Source organism: Nematostella vectensis, chromosome 4 (genome assembly GCF_932526225.1).
Source record: "Nematostella vectensis chromosome 4, jaNemVect1.1, whole genome shotgun sequence".
NCBI classification, from domain to species: domain Eukaryota; kingdom Metazoa; phylum Cnidaria; class Anthozoa; order Actiniaria; family Edwardsiidae; genus Nematostella; species Nematostella vectensis.
The window spans coordinates 13,443,565-13,459,945 of record NC_064037.1 but is presented as its reverse complement, the minus strand read 5'-3'; the positions used below and the strand labels follow the sequence as shown (position 1 = coordinate 13,459,945).

At 43.1% G+C, this 16,381-nt stretch overlaps 2 protein-coding genes across 3 annotated transcripts; one reads left to right on the top strand and one right to left on the bottom strand.

Moving 5' to 3' along the window:
• Positions 1-916: 916 nt before the first annotated feature.
• Positions 917-11,159, top strand: LOC5511036. Of its 2 annotated transcripts, XM_048726780.1 has the most exons (13): positions 917-1,071; positions 2,073-2,233; positions 2,413-2,659; positions 3,927-4,114; positions 5,152-5,178; positions 5,276-5,436; positions 5,858-6,077; positions 6,384-6,496; positions 6,987-7,045; positions 7,959-8,185; positions 8,690-8,874; positions 8,991-9,549; positions 9,607-11,159. In XM_048726780.1, exons 2-13 carry the CDS (start codon positions 2,092-2,094, stop codon positions 10,692-10,694), a joined length of 3,216 nt encoding a protein of 1,071 aa, XP_048582737.1. In that variant the 5' UTR covers positions 917-1,071; positions 2,073-2,091; the 3' UTR covers positions 10,695-11,159. The 2 variants fall into 2 exon arrangements, with proteins under 2 accessions (XP_048582737.1, XP_001631455.3); XM_001631405.3 differs by having other exon boundaries at positions 8,991-11,159.
• A 228-nt stretch (positions 11,160-11,387) lies between these two features.
• On the bottom strand, positions 11,388-15,437 carry LOC116617528. Its single transcript, XM_048727083.1, has 4 exons — positions 15,302-15,437; positions 13,715-13,870; positions 11,805-11,967; positions 11,388-11,547 (listed from the first exon to the last, which is right to left on the bottom strand). Coding segments are annotated over exons 1-4 (375 nt in total). The 5' UTR covers positions 15,357-15,437; the 3' UTR covers positions 11,388-11,546.
• Positions 15,438-16,381: the final 944 nt, after the last annotated feature.

Sequence of the window (16,381 nt, the reverse complement as noted above, 5' to 3'; positions counted from 1 at the left end):
AGTTTTCACCCGCAGTATCACTCGAACGTATCCCGAACAAACACGAAATAATCCCGAACAAACTCGAAATAATCCCGAAGAAACTCGAACGAATCCCGAACAGACTCGAACGAATCCCGAAGAAACTCGAACGAATCCCGAACAGACTCGAACGAATCCCGAACAGACTCAAACGAATCCCGAACAAACTCGAAATTTAATCCGGCGTTCGATTGATTAGCGACTTTTTGATTAGCGATTAGTGATTAGCGAATTTTGATAAAAAAAACGTTTGGTTGATTACGGCGGGCGTTATAAAAGATATGAATATTGGTATATGAGCTATATGTCTCTTTTATCATTACAATGCAATGTAATGATAAAAATTACGGTCGTAAAAGGAGAACCGCGAACAAACAGACAAAGGATCGTTTATATCGGCTAGCCCTGTTTTTTTTTAACCCAGACAGAGGGGGAGGACAAGGCACCTTTTACACCCCCTCCCCCCCTCTCTCTGCTTGGTTTGATAAACAATGAGATCCCGGGATGACAGGTAGTCCCCTCCAGACCGCTCTTTATTCTTTTGATCTGGTATTTTGAAGGTCTAATAGTGCATTTAATGATAATCTCCAATTCGATAGATCGCATTGGAAATTATGCGGGTACTTGCAAAAACAGCTCTAAAACTTGAGTCATCGAGTTCGTGGGGCAGGTAGCCCATGGATGACTGCATCGTACAACCATTCTACCGGGTGAAACGCAAGTCAGGAAATAGCATACCCCCTTTAACACTGCGTTTTGAAGCTCTTTATAACAAAACAAACTGTAATTTTTTTCTTTGTGCCACCCGTAAGTGTATTCTTGTAAGTATTTTGTCTGAAGATAGTTTTTCTCTACCCTAGATGAACGTGAATAATTCATCAGTGTCATCCATGGACCAATCACTTTGCTGCGATGGCATGGTGGTGGTCCTATTTGTGACATCTGACTAACAGCCTATTAATTATTCAACGCCTGGTTCTGTTTTGGCGATCATTAAGTAAACAGATTTGTTGATTTGCTGGGGAGAGAAGGCTTGTGTGCTTTCGAAAGGTGAGTGTTTGTCCTCTATTGGATTTTTTTATACAAAAAATAATGGCTGGTTTGTTTTATAGAAAAACAAATATGTGTTTTTTTCCTCGGTTCGTTACGCTTGTAGTTAGGAACACTTAAGAATTAGAACGGTCAACTGAACAACTGACATTTTATGACTTATTGGGTTGTGTCGAACATTTTGATGTGTTCTGATTTTATTTTATTTTATTCATGTTTTTCCTTTCTTTGCTAACAAACAACACGCTTGTTTTGGAGAACAGAATGAGAAATATATTGCAAATCCTCCCCGTGTTTTTTCCATTCATATTATATAATAGTATAGAATATTCTTATGGTATCATTATTGTATATTTTTCGGGTAGTAAGATGGCATCTTTTACATGGTATATAGAAATGTAAGCCTTAATATTCCTAGTTATAGTAAAAAAGAATATCGCTAGATTCAGAAAAATGGAAAAGAACGCTGTAATTGTAAGCGAGAAAGTCCATCTTTTTCAGGTACCAGTATCCATCAAATCGCTCGCTCTGATTGGCTCTCGTAAGGCCACGCTCGCTCTGATTGGCGCTCGTAAGGCCAATCTGATTGGCTCTCGTAAGGCCAGCTGGAATCTTGCTTGCGATCTGACCCGGATACCAGATACCGTTCCCTTTCTCGTGTAGTATATATACTTAACATGTATTTTATTACAAAATAATTATACAGTTATTTATATAAGTAATTATACAACTATTTGCCTCAGAATCAGCTGATATGAAGCTTCGTGTTTTCATGATTTAAATCTTTTGTTCACGGATTGGTCAGCATTTCCGTGGCCAAGGTCACGGAAACACGTGTTATAAACTTCAATTCAAAGAAACATGCTTGTGTACGATCTTATATGTTATTTTTGCGAAGTGGCGGCCTTAAAAATATTGACCGTGGCCTTAGATCCCAAATCTGCAATAACAAATATTTGTTTCTCCCGGAATTCAAATGAATTGGCATCTATAACTTTAAGGAGCACACGGTGAAGAACCATGGCAACCAGACTGACGATACTTCTGGGGCTTGTTGCTATGGCAACAGCCCAGTTACCTACGAAGAGTCCGTTACCGGGTGCCTCTACGACAATAGCCCCCGCCCCAGCCCCGGCACCCACACAGCCACCATCAGGGGGAGGTAAGCACAAGGTGCCAGGGGGAGGGGGGTAAACTCATGATACTATGGGAGGTTGTAAGCACGGCATACTAGGGGGAGGTAAGCAAAGGATATCATGGTAGGGGGATTGGGATGGGTTTGCCATTCAAGATGATAGAGAAGATTCGATAAGACCCTTGTTTTTATTTATGGACTGCTAGGAGATGTGGAGGTGTTTCTGAAGGGAATGGTCGACACGATGAACAAATACCGTATGCTGCACGCGTCACCTCCTCTTCGCATCAACTATGACATGACCAACAAGGCGGAGCTGTGGGCCGTCAAACTTGCCAATAAGGACCAATCCTCCTTAAACGTCGATACCAAATATGGACAAGCTCTCTTCGTCTCCGATACTCCGGCAGACGTAGTGAACGCTAGCGTGCGGTCTTGGTATAACCAGATAAGGTAGGTACACGGAGGGAGGAGTGGGAGGGTACTTACAGGGGGTAGTGTTGGGAACGCTAGCGTGCGGTCTTGGTATAACCAGATAAGGTAGGTACACGGAGGGAGGAGTGGGAGGGTACTTACAGGGGGTAGTGTTGGGAACGCTAGCGTGCGGTCTTGGTATAACCAGATAAGGTAGGTACACGGAGAGGGGGGGGGGGGGGGGGGTGGGAGGGTATTTACAGGGGGTAGTGTTTGGAAAGCTAGCGTGCGGTCTTGGTATAACCAGATAAGGTAGGTACACAGAGGGTGGAGTGGGAGGGTACTTACAGGGGGTAGTGTTGGGAACGCTAGCGTGCGGTCTTGGTATAACCAGATAAGGTAGGTACACGGAGGGAGGAGTGGGAGGGTACTTACAGGGGGTAGTGTTGGGAACGCTAGCGTGCGGTCTTGGTATAACCAGATAAGGTAGGTACACGGAGGGAGGAGTGGGAGGGTACTTACAGGGGGTAGTGTTGGGAACGCTAGCGTGCGGTCTTGGTATAACCAGATAAGGTAGGTACACGGAGGGAGGAGTGGGATGGTACTTACAGGGGGTAATGTTGGGAACGCTAGCGTGCGGTCTTGGTATAACCAGATAAGGTAGGTACACGGAGGGAGGAGTGGGAGGGTACTTACAGGGGGTAGTGTTGGGAACGCTAGCGTGCGGTCTTAGTATAACCAGATAAGGTAGGTACACGGAGGGTGGAGTGGGAGGGTACTTACAGGGGGTAGTGTTGGGAACGCTAGCGTGCGGTCTTGGTATAACCAGATAAGGTAGGTACACGGAGGGAGGAGTGGGAGGGTACTTACAGGGGGTAGTGTTGGGAACGCTAGCGTGCGGTCTTGGTATAACCAGATAAGGTAGGTACACGGAGGGAGGAGTGGGAGGGGTACTTACAGGGGGTAGTGTTGGGAACGCTAGCGTGCGGTCTTGGTATAACCAGATAAGGTAGGTACATGGAGGGTGGAGTGGGGGGGTACTTACAGGGGGTCGGGTGGGTACGCTAGCGTGCGGTCTTGGTATAACCAGATAAGGTAGGTACATGGAGGGTGGAGTGGGAGGGGTACTTACAGGGGGTCGGGTGGGTACGCTAGCGTGCGGAGTGGACATAAGAAAAGCATACGAGCAAGACGATAAACTAGAGAGCTGTTATAAAAGAAGCATTAGTGCGCCGGTAGGTTGTACTAAAATACATAGGTATTGCCATTATCGACTGTTTTTGTTTGGTTGACATCCCGTATACAGGTTCTATAACTACAATAATCCCGTGCGTAAAGCGAAGACAAGTTTCTTTATGCAGCTTATCTGGATGAATAGTCAAGAGGTGGGTGTCGGGAAAGCGAGTAGTGCCAGTGGAAAGACCTACATTGTTGCTTACTTTGACCCTCCAAGCAATACCGGGGATATCGCCTCTAACGTACTTCCAGTGACAGGTGAGTTGGGTATCCTGTGGTGTAAGCGGTGCACGTGCCTCTTGTTGTACATCCTTTGTTGTATGTGGCCCACTTTCTTGATGCCTTGGTATCCTGTGTTGTATGTGGCCCACTTTATTGATGCCTGGGTATCCTGTGTTGTATGTGGCCCACTTTATTGATGCCTGGGTATCCTGTGTTGTATGTGGCCCACTTTATTGATGCCTGGGTATCCTGTGTTGTATGTGGCCCACTTTCTTGGTGCCTGGGTATCCTGTGTTGTATGTGGCCCACTTTCTTGGTGCCTGGGTATCCTGTGTTGTATGTGGCCCACTTTCTTGATGCCTGGGTATCCTGTGTTGTATGTGGCCCACTTCTTGATGCCTGGGTATCCTGTGTTGTATGTGGCCCACTTTCTTGATGCCTGGGTATCCTGTGTTGTATGTGGCCCACTTCTTGATGCCTGGGTATCCTGTGTTGTATGTGGCCCACTTTCTTGATGCCTGGGTATCCTGTGTTGTATGTGGCCCACTTCTTGATGCCTGGGTATCCTGTGTTGTATGTGGCAAACTTCTTGATGCCTGGGTATCCTGTGTTGTATGTGGCAAACTTCTTGATGCCTGGGTATCCTGTGTTTGCGTTGCACTTGCCTCCTGTAAGTTGGGTATCCTGTGTTGTTTGTGGAGCACTTTCTTCTTTGTTGGGTATCCTGTTTGGTATGTGGTGCGCTTGCCTCCCATTGGTTGGGTATCCTGTGTGCTATATGGTGCAATTGTATCTGGTGGGTTGGGTATCCTGTGTTGTATGTAGTATACTTTCCTGTTTGTTGGTCATCCTCTGTTGCATGTAGTTTAGTTTGTTTTCACAAGCCTCCTGTGTTTTGGGCATCCTGTGTTGTTTGTGGTGCACTTGCCTCCTTCGAGTTAGGTAAACTGTGTTGTGTGTAGCAGTTCAATTTTCTCATGGTTTGACATCGTTTGTTGTATGTGATACACTTACTGTATGTTGGGTTTCCTGTGTAATATTTCTGGTGAAAAACCCATTTTTCTTGTTTAAAGGTAGTGGCATTGGAAAGCGCGGACCTTGTAAGTATAATCAAATCCTTATGTTTCATACAATAGTAGCTAGTGGCTAATTATATCGCTGTTAACATCATGTTCTAACTAGTCCCGATTCCTTTAGCTAAATGTAGCGATGGCTACAAATTTAACAATTATAAATGCTACAAGTTCTTCCCGGGTCCGCGAGCATGGGAGAGCGCGGTACAGCGGTGCACTGAGCAGTTTGCTTCCTTGGTGACCATCGAGAATTCTATAGAAGAAGCTATGGTCAAGTCAATGCTGGTGGGTAGGGTTGACTAGGGGTCCCAGCTTGCCCCAACGTCAAATCAATTCTCGTCTTTTATCTTATCTTATCTTTTATTACTTATCATCTAAAGTCTCTTTTTTTCAATTCCAGTCAGTCCGCTATTGAATAACGTCTTATTTTATCTAATCACATTAATTTAGATAAGTGCTTTAGCATTTTCTTGCTCCAAGAATGAATAGAAAAATCTGGTTATCGGAATAGTTTAAGCCAGATGGTGACCACATTCGCATTATTCGCTCTCTTGACTAATGTTTGACTACTAAAAAGTGAAAATTGATTAAGTAAGTGTGATTTAAAATCAAAATAGCTTGATCCTAGAGTTTAGTGATTCGTGCCTGTTATCAACTAATTACACCACCTATTACTTATAGCAGATTTGCCTAATTAAAATCTCAGACTGAAAACAAGCGCAACTACACGTGGGTCGGTATGAGCGATATTAACCAACCAGGCACCTTCATGTGGGTCGACGGAATGTCACCAAATTTCAACAACTGGGACATGCAGCAGATGAACGTTGAAGGACCGAAATGCGTTGTGGTTGGCGAGAGCTTTAACTGGCGATATGTACCGTGTAGCAAAGGGGTGGGGTTCATCTGCAAGAGGCGACTTAGGGGTAAGCTGTACCATGTATAGTGGGGTGGGACCTGCAACAAAAGAACTCTGAAGGACCGAAATGCGTTGTGATTGGCGAGAGCTTTATCTGGCCGTATTTATCGTGTAGCAAAGGGCTGGATTTCATTTAGGCGACTTAGGGATAAGCTATACAATTTATAAGGGGGGTAGGTGCTTATCAGGGAAAACGCCGACCTATAGTTTATTAATGGATAAATGTCCCCTTTTATAAGAAGCTAGGATTAAGGGAAAAGCCGAACAACATAAGGGGCTTCATAATGTCCTCACGGTAAATTGCTGAATGCAGATTTGACCACTTACGAGGTGATAATTCGGTACTTGACCAAGAGGTGGACAGATCATCTTGCTGACAATACTGCACTTCGCTACCAAGCTCTAGTCAAGCACATTCGAGATGCGGTAAGTAGAGCTTGGATAAGATGAATAAGGAGGAGTAATGTGTAAAGTGCCATTAAAAAATTGAAGCATTGATAGGGGAGTCTAAGGTGACGCAGTTGGCACAGCGTCGCTCTGTAGTGCCTGTGCCTCTCACCACAGGTTTCCCGGTCGCTCTGTAGCGCCTGTGCCTCTCACCACAGGTTTCCCGGTCGCTCTGTAGCGCCTGTGCCTCTCACCACAGGTTTCCCGGTCGCTCTGTAGTGCTCATGCCTCTCACCACTGGGTTCTGGGTTCGATTCCCTGTTCCGACGTGAGTTGAGTTAGTTGGTCTCGCATTCGCCCCGAGGGATCTCCGGTTTTCCTCCCTCCACAAAACCAACAATTTCGATCTGTGATCCGTGGTCAGACATGAGTTGTATGGCGGCTGCCTGAGTCCCCTTCGAATGGCTTTATGTCGACCACGTGTGGATGAGCATCTAGCTGAATTATAGAATTGGCTTATTTTCTACAGATCAATAAGGCTTACGAGGACTCTGACTGGTTTGAGAACTTGAAATTCGAGTCCTTTAGGTAAGTCTGAAATATCAACAGAGAAATACAATTGATTCCCTAAAATGGGGGTGGGGGTTGGTGTGGATAATGGCCGGATAGACGGCTTATAACTGATCCAGTTGTGGTTCTTGGTAGGTAGCATAGATCTAACAATAATACTCCACGCTAAAATGGATTTGTCGCGTCAGCAAAGTCAAGCAGGCAGGCGAAGGCGTATCGACAGTACATCCCGTCCCTCAAACATTTATTTTCTCCAAATAAAGTGACTTTTCAATTTTTTTTTATTCAATAAGGGGGGGGGGGGGGGGGGGGAGTGGATATCCACCCAATCCGCCGCCCCCCCTGTATCCACCCCTAATGTATAGTTTAATGAGTTTCCTTTGTCCACCTGCAACCAAATGATTCTTTCTTTATGACTGTATACCAGACCCTGCAAAGAAAGAGTATTATTCTATGGCTACGATTGTACGCGCGCTCTGATTGGCTGTTGAGCGCGCTGAAATCCTACGATATTGCCCGTGGGTAGTTTTGGATATTTTTTCGCAGCAGGCTTTGTTTACATAGCCGAGTGAGTTTGCGAAAACAAAATCGATCCAAAAACCAAAATCGACCAGAACCAAACAAACAGGTCTTAGAATTTGATAATGGGCGACAACGAGAACATTGAGTCAAAGTTTTATTATCCTGACAAGATTGTTAGAGAAAATTTTGACAAGAAGAAAACAATATGGCCAGCCGGCGAGTGCCACCGACAGAGGCGAATCTGGCATTTTGTCAAGGGGGGAGGGGGGGTTGACCCAAAAACTTTCCTTATTATTACCTTTGTAACGATATTGGAGTGAACAGAATGAAAACAATAAAAAAAAAGGCAGCCCAAGGGTAAACCCCCTAGTCTAGTCTAATACAAGGGTGGTCCCTGTCGTATTTTCAGCAAGGATGACCTAGATAGAATCATCGCCAAGTTCCTGGTAACCTTCACACCTGATGATGACTCGCCCGCCGACCCACTCGCCAACCTTCGTAACGCGATTCAGGGAAATGTGCCAGCATCTGCAAACGCAACATCAAACAGTACGGCGGATTCAGTCAAACGAAGCGCTATCAAAGGCATGCTCTATGGCGAGCAGATCGAGATACTCAACATCACTCTTGTTATTGGTAAGAGATTGTGATGTTTATTTTGAAGATAGGCGAAATACAAGGTTTTGATCAAGTTGAGAAGAAAAGAGGGGAGACGAAATATTAAAGGTTAGGAGATTGGAAGAGGTAAAGATAAAAAAAAGGCAGTGGTAAAGATGAAAAGTAAAGATCAAAGGTAAAGGCAAAGGTAAAGATGATAGGTAAAGTCAAAGGTAAAGATGAAAAGTAAAGAAAAGAGGAAAAGATTAAGAGTTAAGAAAGAGGTAAAGATGAAAGGTAAGGACAAAGGTACGAATATGAAAGGTAGTGTAAAGATGAAGAGTAAGATAAAGATTAGGATAAACTTAACTTAGAAAGGTAAACTTTACCTTTCTAAAGGCACGACAAATAAAAGGGTTAAGGTCAGGGTACAAACAAAGGCAACTTTAGATGGGAGAAAATAACAAAGATTACAAACTTAAATGTGGTTTATATACAATGCTTTGGGAGAAATTGACATGATTCTTTCTCTCGTGTCACCAGAGCAACCTACTGCAGTTCAATGTCCCGGATACTGTGCACAGCAGCAATGCCAGCCTGTCAGCTGTAGTCCATCATGCTGTGATCCCAACAGCCGTAACTATCAGCAGCCCCAGGTGGGATCATACCCAATCAACACTCCACAGACATCCCCATTCAGCAACATGATGGTCGCATCCCTACCACAGGTGCGGGCTAAGGACTTTTTCATTATTGACGTTAGCTATTGTAGTATCCCATTCCTTACATTATTGCTAGAAGATTTCACGTTTTTGAGTATTTCACATTTCATGCTCAATCTTAGCAAATGCAAGGCAACAACCCTTGTCAACCAGGGATGAATATTCCAGGCTGTACACCAAGTCAACAACAAGCCAACCCTTGCAGACCAGGAATGAATATCCCAGGCTGTACACCAAGTCAACAACAAGCCAACCCTTGCAGACCAGGAATGAATATCCCAGGCTGTACACCAAATCAACAACAAGCCAACCCTTGCCAACCAGGAATGAATATTCCAGGATGTACACCAAGTCAACCCCAAGCCAATCCCTGCCAGCCAGGAATGAATATTCCAGGCTGTACACCAAGTCAACCCCAAGCCAACCCCTGCCAGCCAGGAATGAATATTCCAGGCTGTACACCAAGTCAACCCCAAGCCAACCCTTGCAGACCAGGAATGAATATTCCAGGCTGTACACCAAGTCAACCGCAATCTAATCCTTGCCAACCAGGAATGAATATCCCAGGCTGTACACCAAGTCAACCCCAAGCCAACCCCTGCCAACCAGGAATGAATATTCCAGGCTGTACACCAAGTCAACCGCAATCTAATCCTTGCCAACCAGGAATGAATATTCCAGGCTGTACACCAAGTCAACCGCAATCTAATCCTTGCCAACCAGGAATGAATATTCCAGGCTGTACACCAAGTCAACCCCAAGCCAACCCCTGCCAACCAGGAATGAATATTCCAGGCTGTACACCAAGTCAACCGCAATCTAATCCTTGCCAACCAGGAATGAATATTCCAGGCTGTACACCAAGTCAACCCCAAGCCAACCCCTGCCAGCCAGGAATGAATATTCCAGGCTGTACACCAAGTCAACCCCAAGCCAACCCCTGCCAGCCAGGAATGAATATTCCAGGATGCTCACCAACTCTCTCACAGCTACTTCTTCCACAACAATTCCAACAGGGTATTCAACAGCCAAGCTCCTTAGGATGTATGCCAGGCTTGGAAATACCAGGCTGTCAACCAGGCGTCTCACAGGGATACCAGCAAGAACAAGGTTACCCTCAGGGATACTCAGGGTACCCTTCTATGGCCGCCGGTGGCGTTCAACGCGACTCGAGCAAAAAATCCCGAAAATCAAAAAAGAAAAAAGACGGGTCAGAAAAGACAGTAGAGAAACCTGGAAAAGCTCAGCCATCGCTACCAAATCCGCAATCTACTATTTCCTATCAACCGTACCAATCCCAATACCCCTACCCCTACCCCTACCCCTACCCCTATCCATCTCCCTATCCCTATCCGGCACACTACTACCCTCCATCCCTACCCTCCTATACTAGATCGTCTTCATACCCGCCTCCGTCCATCGACTCATCTGAGTACCAGAACCAGAAACATAGAAAGCGCCCTCGTCACCGCCAACGCGATCGTCATCCCCCGCAGCCTCAGTACCTCCAGGAATACCAACAGCAAGCCCAAGGCATGTATCCACAGGGATACCAACAACAGTACCCGGGCCCCTCACAATACTCTATGGGATACATGGCACCACAGGGATACCACCAATCGATGGCAAGCACGTTCCAGTACACTCCACCAATGGCCTACCCACAAACAGCCAATCCCATGCAAAGGCAGTCCTGTCCAGGCGCATGCGCCAGCAGCTGCGCACCGAAATGCTCGCCGGGATGCTGCAGAATACTGTCAGCTACTGGACAGAATCGCAGGCGTCAGCGACAAGTTGAGACAAACAAGTCTAAGAAGGATTTTTAGAATTTTAAGTGGAAAATATGGAAAAGGACGAAGAAATAGGGGAGAAATTGGTACAAAATACGATCGAGTTGCGAGAGAAGTCCAGTGCAGGCATGGACGACAAGCGATGAATCTGCGTTTAGGATTCACTGTACGTTTTGCTAGGAAATATATGAACGAAAGTGAGGTGTAATACAGGCACTCATTGCGCGGGATGGACACACCCGCTTTATTATTACAGCGCTTGCAATATTGTTAGTAGAAAAGAGCATGTAAATAACACATCTCCGTAGTTTTAAGCGTCCTTTGTGGAGAATCTGAAACTCCGATCGATGGGTCGTTCAGCTTTATGTTTTCGTTTATTGGAGACCAAAAAATATTATTTATTGGAAATGAAACATTATTTTTGTTGTATATATTGTAATACGGTAATATTGCATAGATTTAATATCAATTCTAAATGAATTAAAGGGATTCAATTTGTCATTGACAACACATGGTAGTCGAGGGTGGGTATTACGCTCCATCAATCAAGCTATAAGATGCGTAACATTAACTAACGTATTAGCTTTATTAGGCCTGTTTCTGCATTTTTGAATACACTGTGGGGTATTTTTTTTTGGGGGGGGGGGAGATTGGGGGAGGGGAAAAATTTTCATATATTTCTTTCTATTTGACTATGGTGTCTTCACTATGCAAGAAAGCACAACATCATTAACAACATCGTCATCACTTTTATTCATATCTACACGTACAACATGACTTTCAACAAAGAACACATCGTCTAAAATCGAGGGCGTCACGGACACTACTGCTGGTGTCACGGCAGTAAGCCATCTTAGGGAAATATCTTGCTATGTCACTCCCGTTGAATCTGAAAGAGATAGGGGAGACATGGGGTTTACTTTTTATTGCTGTATAATCATAATTTTTGGCGGTTTTACGATTCTACGCTAGTTTTTAAACTGTGATTATTTAAAAATATTTTATCTTCTAACCTTATTATTTTCGATTTTTGCTTTTATCCGTTTCCTTTCAGACACCCCGTTAAAAAAAGCTATCGCTTTCCTTCCCTTTATTTCTTTAATCATAAAATAGATAGTTATCTTTTATTGTCAAGTTTGTACTTACTAGCTTGGGGGTACATAATAGACGAAGTTAGCCCAATCCTTTCCGACAGGCCGGCTCGCGTTTTGCACGCAATTATCCGACGGTCCGTATTCATCGTACGTCACCCCGCCACTAGGACCGGACCAACACTCTCCATAGAACTGCATCCCAAACACTTGGTAATCTAAACACAAAGGGGAAAGAAACAGCCCGGTATAAAAAGAACTGCATTACAAACACTTGGTAATCTAAACACAAGGGGGAAAGAAACAGCCCGGTATAAAAAGAACTGCATTCCATACACTTGGTAATCTAAACACAAGGGGGGGGGGGGGGGGGGGGGGAAGAAACAGCCCGGTATAAAAAGAACTGCATCCCAAACACTTGGTAATCTGAACACAAGGGGGAAAGAAACAGCCCGGTATAAAAAGAACTGCATCCCAAACACTTGGTAATCTAAACACAAGGGGGGGAAGAAACAGCCCGGTATAAAAAGAACTGCATCCCAAACACTTGGTAATCTGAACACAAGGGGGAAAGAAACAGCCCGGTATAAAAAGAACTCATTCCCAGAAATAAGGGACATTAGCCAGCGATTTCTCTGGGCTCATATTTTGCTAGGCCCGCGAGGAATAACAGCGGTATCACAAATAAAAACGAGATTCCGGCCAGCACAGGGGCTTCCCTTTTGTTGTTACACTAGAAGTTTTTAATCAGGTTGACTAAAATTCCAAATAAAAGTAGTATTAGCGGTATTTAAACGTGCAAGGGGCATCTCTGATTTGATACGTCCGATGATAATGGAAGTGCGGCAGTCTTGCTGAGGTTGGAAAACATTATATGCGCAAATTTAAAAAAAAAATGTATTTTAGAAAGGCTTTATGGTTCCCCTGTGTCTATCCCAGAAAGCCGTGGGGCCGTTTAAAAACAAAATGGAGAACGGACGAACGGAGAGAAATTGTTCTTGCGGAGCGCACCGTTTTCCTTGCTTCAGTCTGTATCTTAAAGACAACAACAATGGTTCCTGAACTAGGCATAACTACATCAAATGTTATTTCTTCGGGAACAAGATTGGAAGGCGCTACTGCCTATTTTATTGTCCAATTTGATGGAAGGATACATAGTCGATTTACCAATTTCGAGTCCTGCACCTGTGATGCAGCGAACAGTTCTACCTTTTAAACGACTACTTTTATGCCCGATTTCAATGAAATTACAGAGAATGTATGGAGGATTGTATGCTCTCAAGCGAACAAAAGTGCATTGTCCAAGGAACAATTATAGGGCTTTCTCTGGCATCGTTTGAACGGAAAGTGTATCATTCGAATGGCAAGGTTTTTTTTTTCGAGTCCTGCATCGTGAGCCTAAAATCTCTGAAACGAGAAAATTTGATAATTTGTGATGTCTCCCCACATTTCTTTATAATAAATGGCAGCCATTTTGACATTGTATGTGCACTATTACGCATGCGTGGCGGCCATGTTGTCTCTCATTTCTGGGAATGAAACACAAGGGGGAAAGAAACAGCCCGGTATAAAAAGAACTGCATTCCAAACACTTGGTAATCTAAACACAAAGAATAACCAATATTAAGAAAAACATGCCCGTAGCAGGGGAAGTATGGAAAGCACTTAGTATGATTTGAGTATGAACCTTAAATCATCCAGTCTGTCCGTCTTGTTTTTAATTCCTGCTTGCAGCAGGCGCGTACCCAGGGGGGGAGGGTGCGCAGGGTGCGTACACCCCCCTTGGTGGCCAAAAAGTGGGTTATTTCTTATTAAGGAATCTTCAAATACTATGATTTCTCCATATGATATTTATGATTGCGCACCCTCCCCCCCCCCCCCCCCCCCCCCCCCCCCCCCCCCCCCACACACACACACATACACACCCTCGGCCAATCCTGGAAACGCGCCCGTTGCAGTACGTACCGTTTTGGTTTGCTTTCTCTGCGCACATGCTGACGATCTCAGAGAAATCTTGAGTTTTCCATTTTATCAAGGGCCGGTAGTTTGCGAGAAGTTCTGGTAACGCTCGCGATTGGTTTCTGTCTTGGAAGCAACCGATAGGCTCGAAATGTCTTCCATCTAAGGTTAAAGAGGCATTTAATGTTAACACCCTATTCAGACCGGTCTTTTTGGGGGCTTCCTCTGATCAAAAAATCATTATCTTACGAAGAGGAACAAAACTCTAAATTGTGTTGCCATAGCAACAGAATATGACGTCATTATGACGTCATTAAAGGACATTTAGTTATAAATAGCCTATCTTTCGAAACCTTTAAATAGAACATCTATGAAATCCAAATAAGCTATCATAATCAGTTCTTATTAAAAAAACGACCGATATTCTTCAAAAAATTGTCTTTGTGGCGTCACGATGACGTCACTCCAGTGAGCCGAAACAGGTAATATTTCTGTTTTTTTAGATATGTATTTTTGTATGTCGATGATCTTATTATCTTGCAGTAGGCATATATTATTAGTGACACTGTTTCTATGGCAACAATATATGATATCTGTGACGTCATTGATTGGCATGGTACCTTTAATATGGCATAAGTTTGCGAATGGACTCTTAATTAAAGTAATAATTTATATATTTTTTCCAAAAATATTTTTACTACTTTCTATTTAAAAATATAAAAAGGATTTTGCCAAATTAAGATGTAAGTTTAAAAAAAACCCAGAGATTTTAAACTAGTTATGTGACATCAGCATCCGCCATCTTGGATCCGACATCTTGGATTTAATAAAAGTTATTTATTTTAATTAATAATAAAACTGGATAGCAAATATAAAATTTAAAGCTTTTTGGCAATATTTAATCTTCTTTTCAAGTTGTATTAATGATTTCAGTTGGATATGAAGGTAAAAAATTAACAACAAAAAAACACAACCACCACCAAGTTTTTTTCAAAACTTGTTATAAAACGTTTATATGACATGGATTTACGTTGAGCACGTCTTATAAATAGTTGATCTTATTAATAGATGATTTTCATCAAACCTTTCTCTCAAAACTTGGTTCCTATGGTTACCAGGGTACACATTTTACCAGGGTAATTCAATGACTACTGCCCGCATTGTTATTTTACGTTATGTTCACCTCTATTTCTATTAAGCTGTTAAAAAAAAACGTTTTTGGGGGGGGGGGGTTATCTGTGATAGGGGATGAGGAGGGGGCTTAAAGAGCTCTTCTCGGCCCTTCTCCATATCTTTGGAATCATTTATCTCATGACTATACAACTTATGTAGGCCGTGTTCTCGAGCCCATTTTTCGTGCAACTGCAACGACGACTAACCTAAAAGATAGGGCTGCAAATAGATGATACACTGGATAGTTTTCTCACACTGTTGCGAAAATTGAAAAAAACGATGTTGCAAGCATTAAAAATTGCGTTGCAAACTGCAGAAAAAAGAAAGCCTCGTTTTACATTGCCTTTGCAGACAATGAAAAAAATGAAAGACGGTTAAGAATGAGTAGGGGCATAAACAATAGGTGATTGCATTACTCACCTACAAGCGAGTTTGTTAAAAGAGTGATCAGTACACACATAAGAAGTGTCTTCATTCTGTAGATGTTTCGCCAAAGAGCAAGCGAGGATCTCTACACATGTGAAGGTTTTATGTTCGAAGACCTTAAGACACTGAAACAGTCCCAATATACTCAAAGCTTGAAAAACGTCAAGGGAAATGGGCAGATGTTAGGAAAGACTCAAGAGCGAAAATAAACAAAGGTCGATAATGTAGCAAGGAAGATAGAAATAGGTGACAACACACGTCGAAAAAGACGAGACAAGGAGATGTATAACTGAGACTGACTCTGTTACTCGTTAAAGGAGTTTGGGAATGCTTGTGCAAGAAACTAGAACACAAAACACATGCAATGGCCTATTTAAATAAAAGTTCACAATTGGATCATATGAAATAAAAAAAAAATGTTACTTGTTCCATGAGAGTTGAGATGGCACTTGGAAGTGCGAATGACGTTACGTTAAACGAATTTCATATCCACGAGAAACAAACAGATGGTAAAGGAGCACCAATCAAACAGGGAAAACGCAATGGTTGATAATGGGGCCACTAAATGAACCTAAAGGCGCCTTTAGTGGATCGAGACAAAAAACAAGGGAAATGCAACGCTGGAATCAAAGAATGAAACGAATTGAAAGAATACGCATATCACATCACCAATATTAGGTCAATAAAAAACCATTAAAGATTTATAAAAGTATTCCCTTTTTTATTGTCCTTGATATGATTGTATCAAATATAATAACTTTATAACTTTGGATAAAAACAAATGTTACAGTAGCAGTAGACTACCTAATACGTTAGAAAGTGCTCAATTTAAAATGCCATTCCGGATATGAAAACAGAAGTCAAGCACAAAATAAGTAACTTCCTTGTTAGCTGAAGTCAAGTGTTTGCATTTTGCCATTAATACATCCTCATCTTGGCAAACACCACCTAAGGTGACCATAAGGGGAACAGGAAGGAGAACAAATGTCGGTTCATTTCATTTGCGGTAGAAGAATTGATTAAAAATGATGATAGAGGATGTGAAAGAGTAAGCAAAGCTGGTACAGGTTCAGG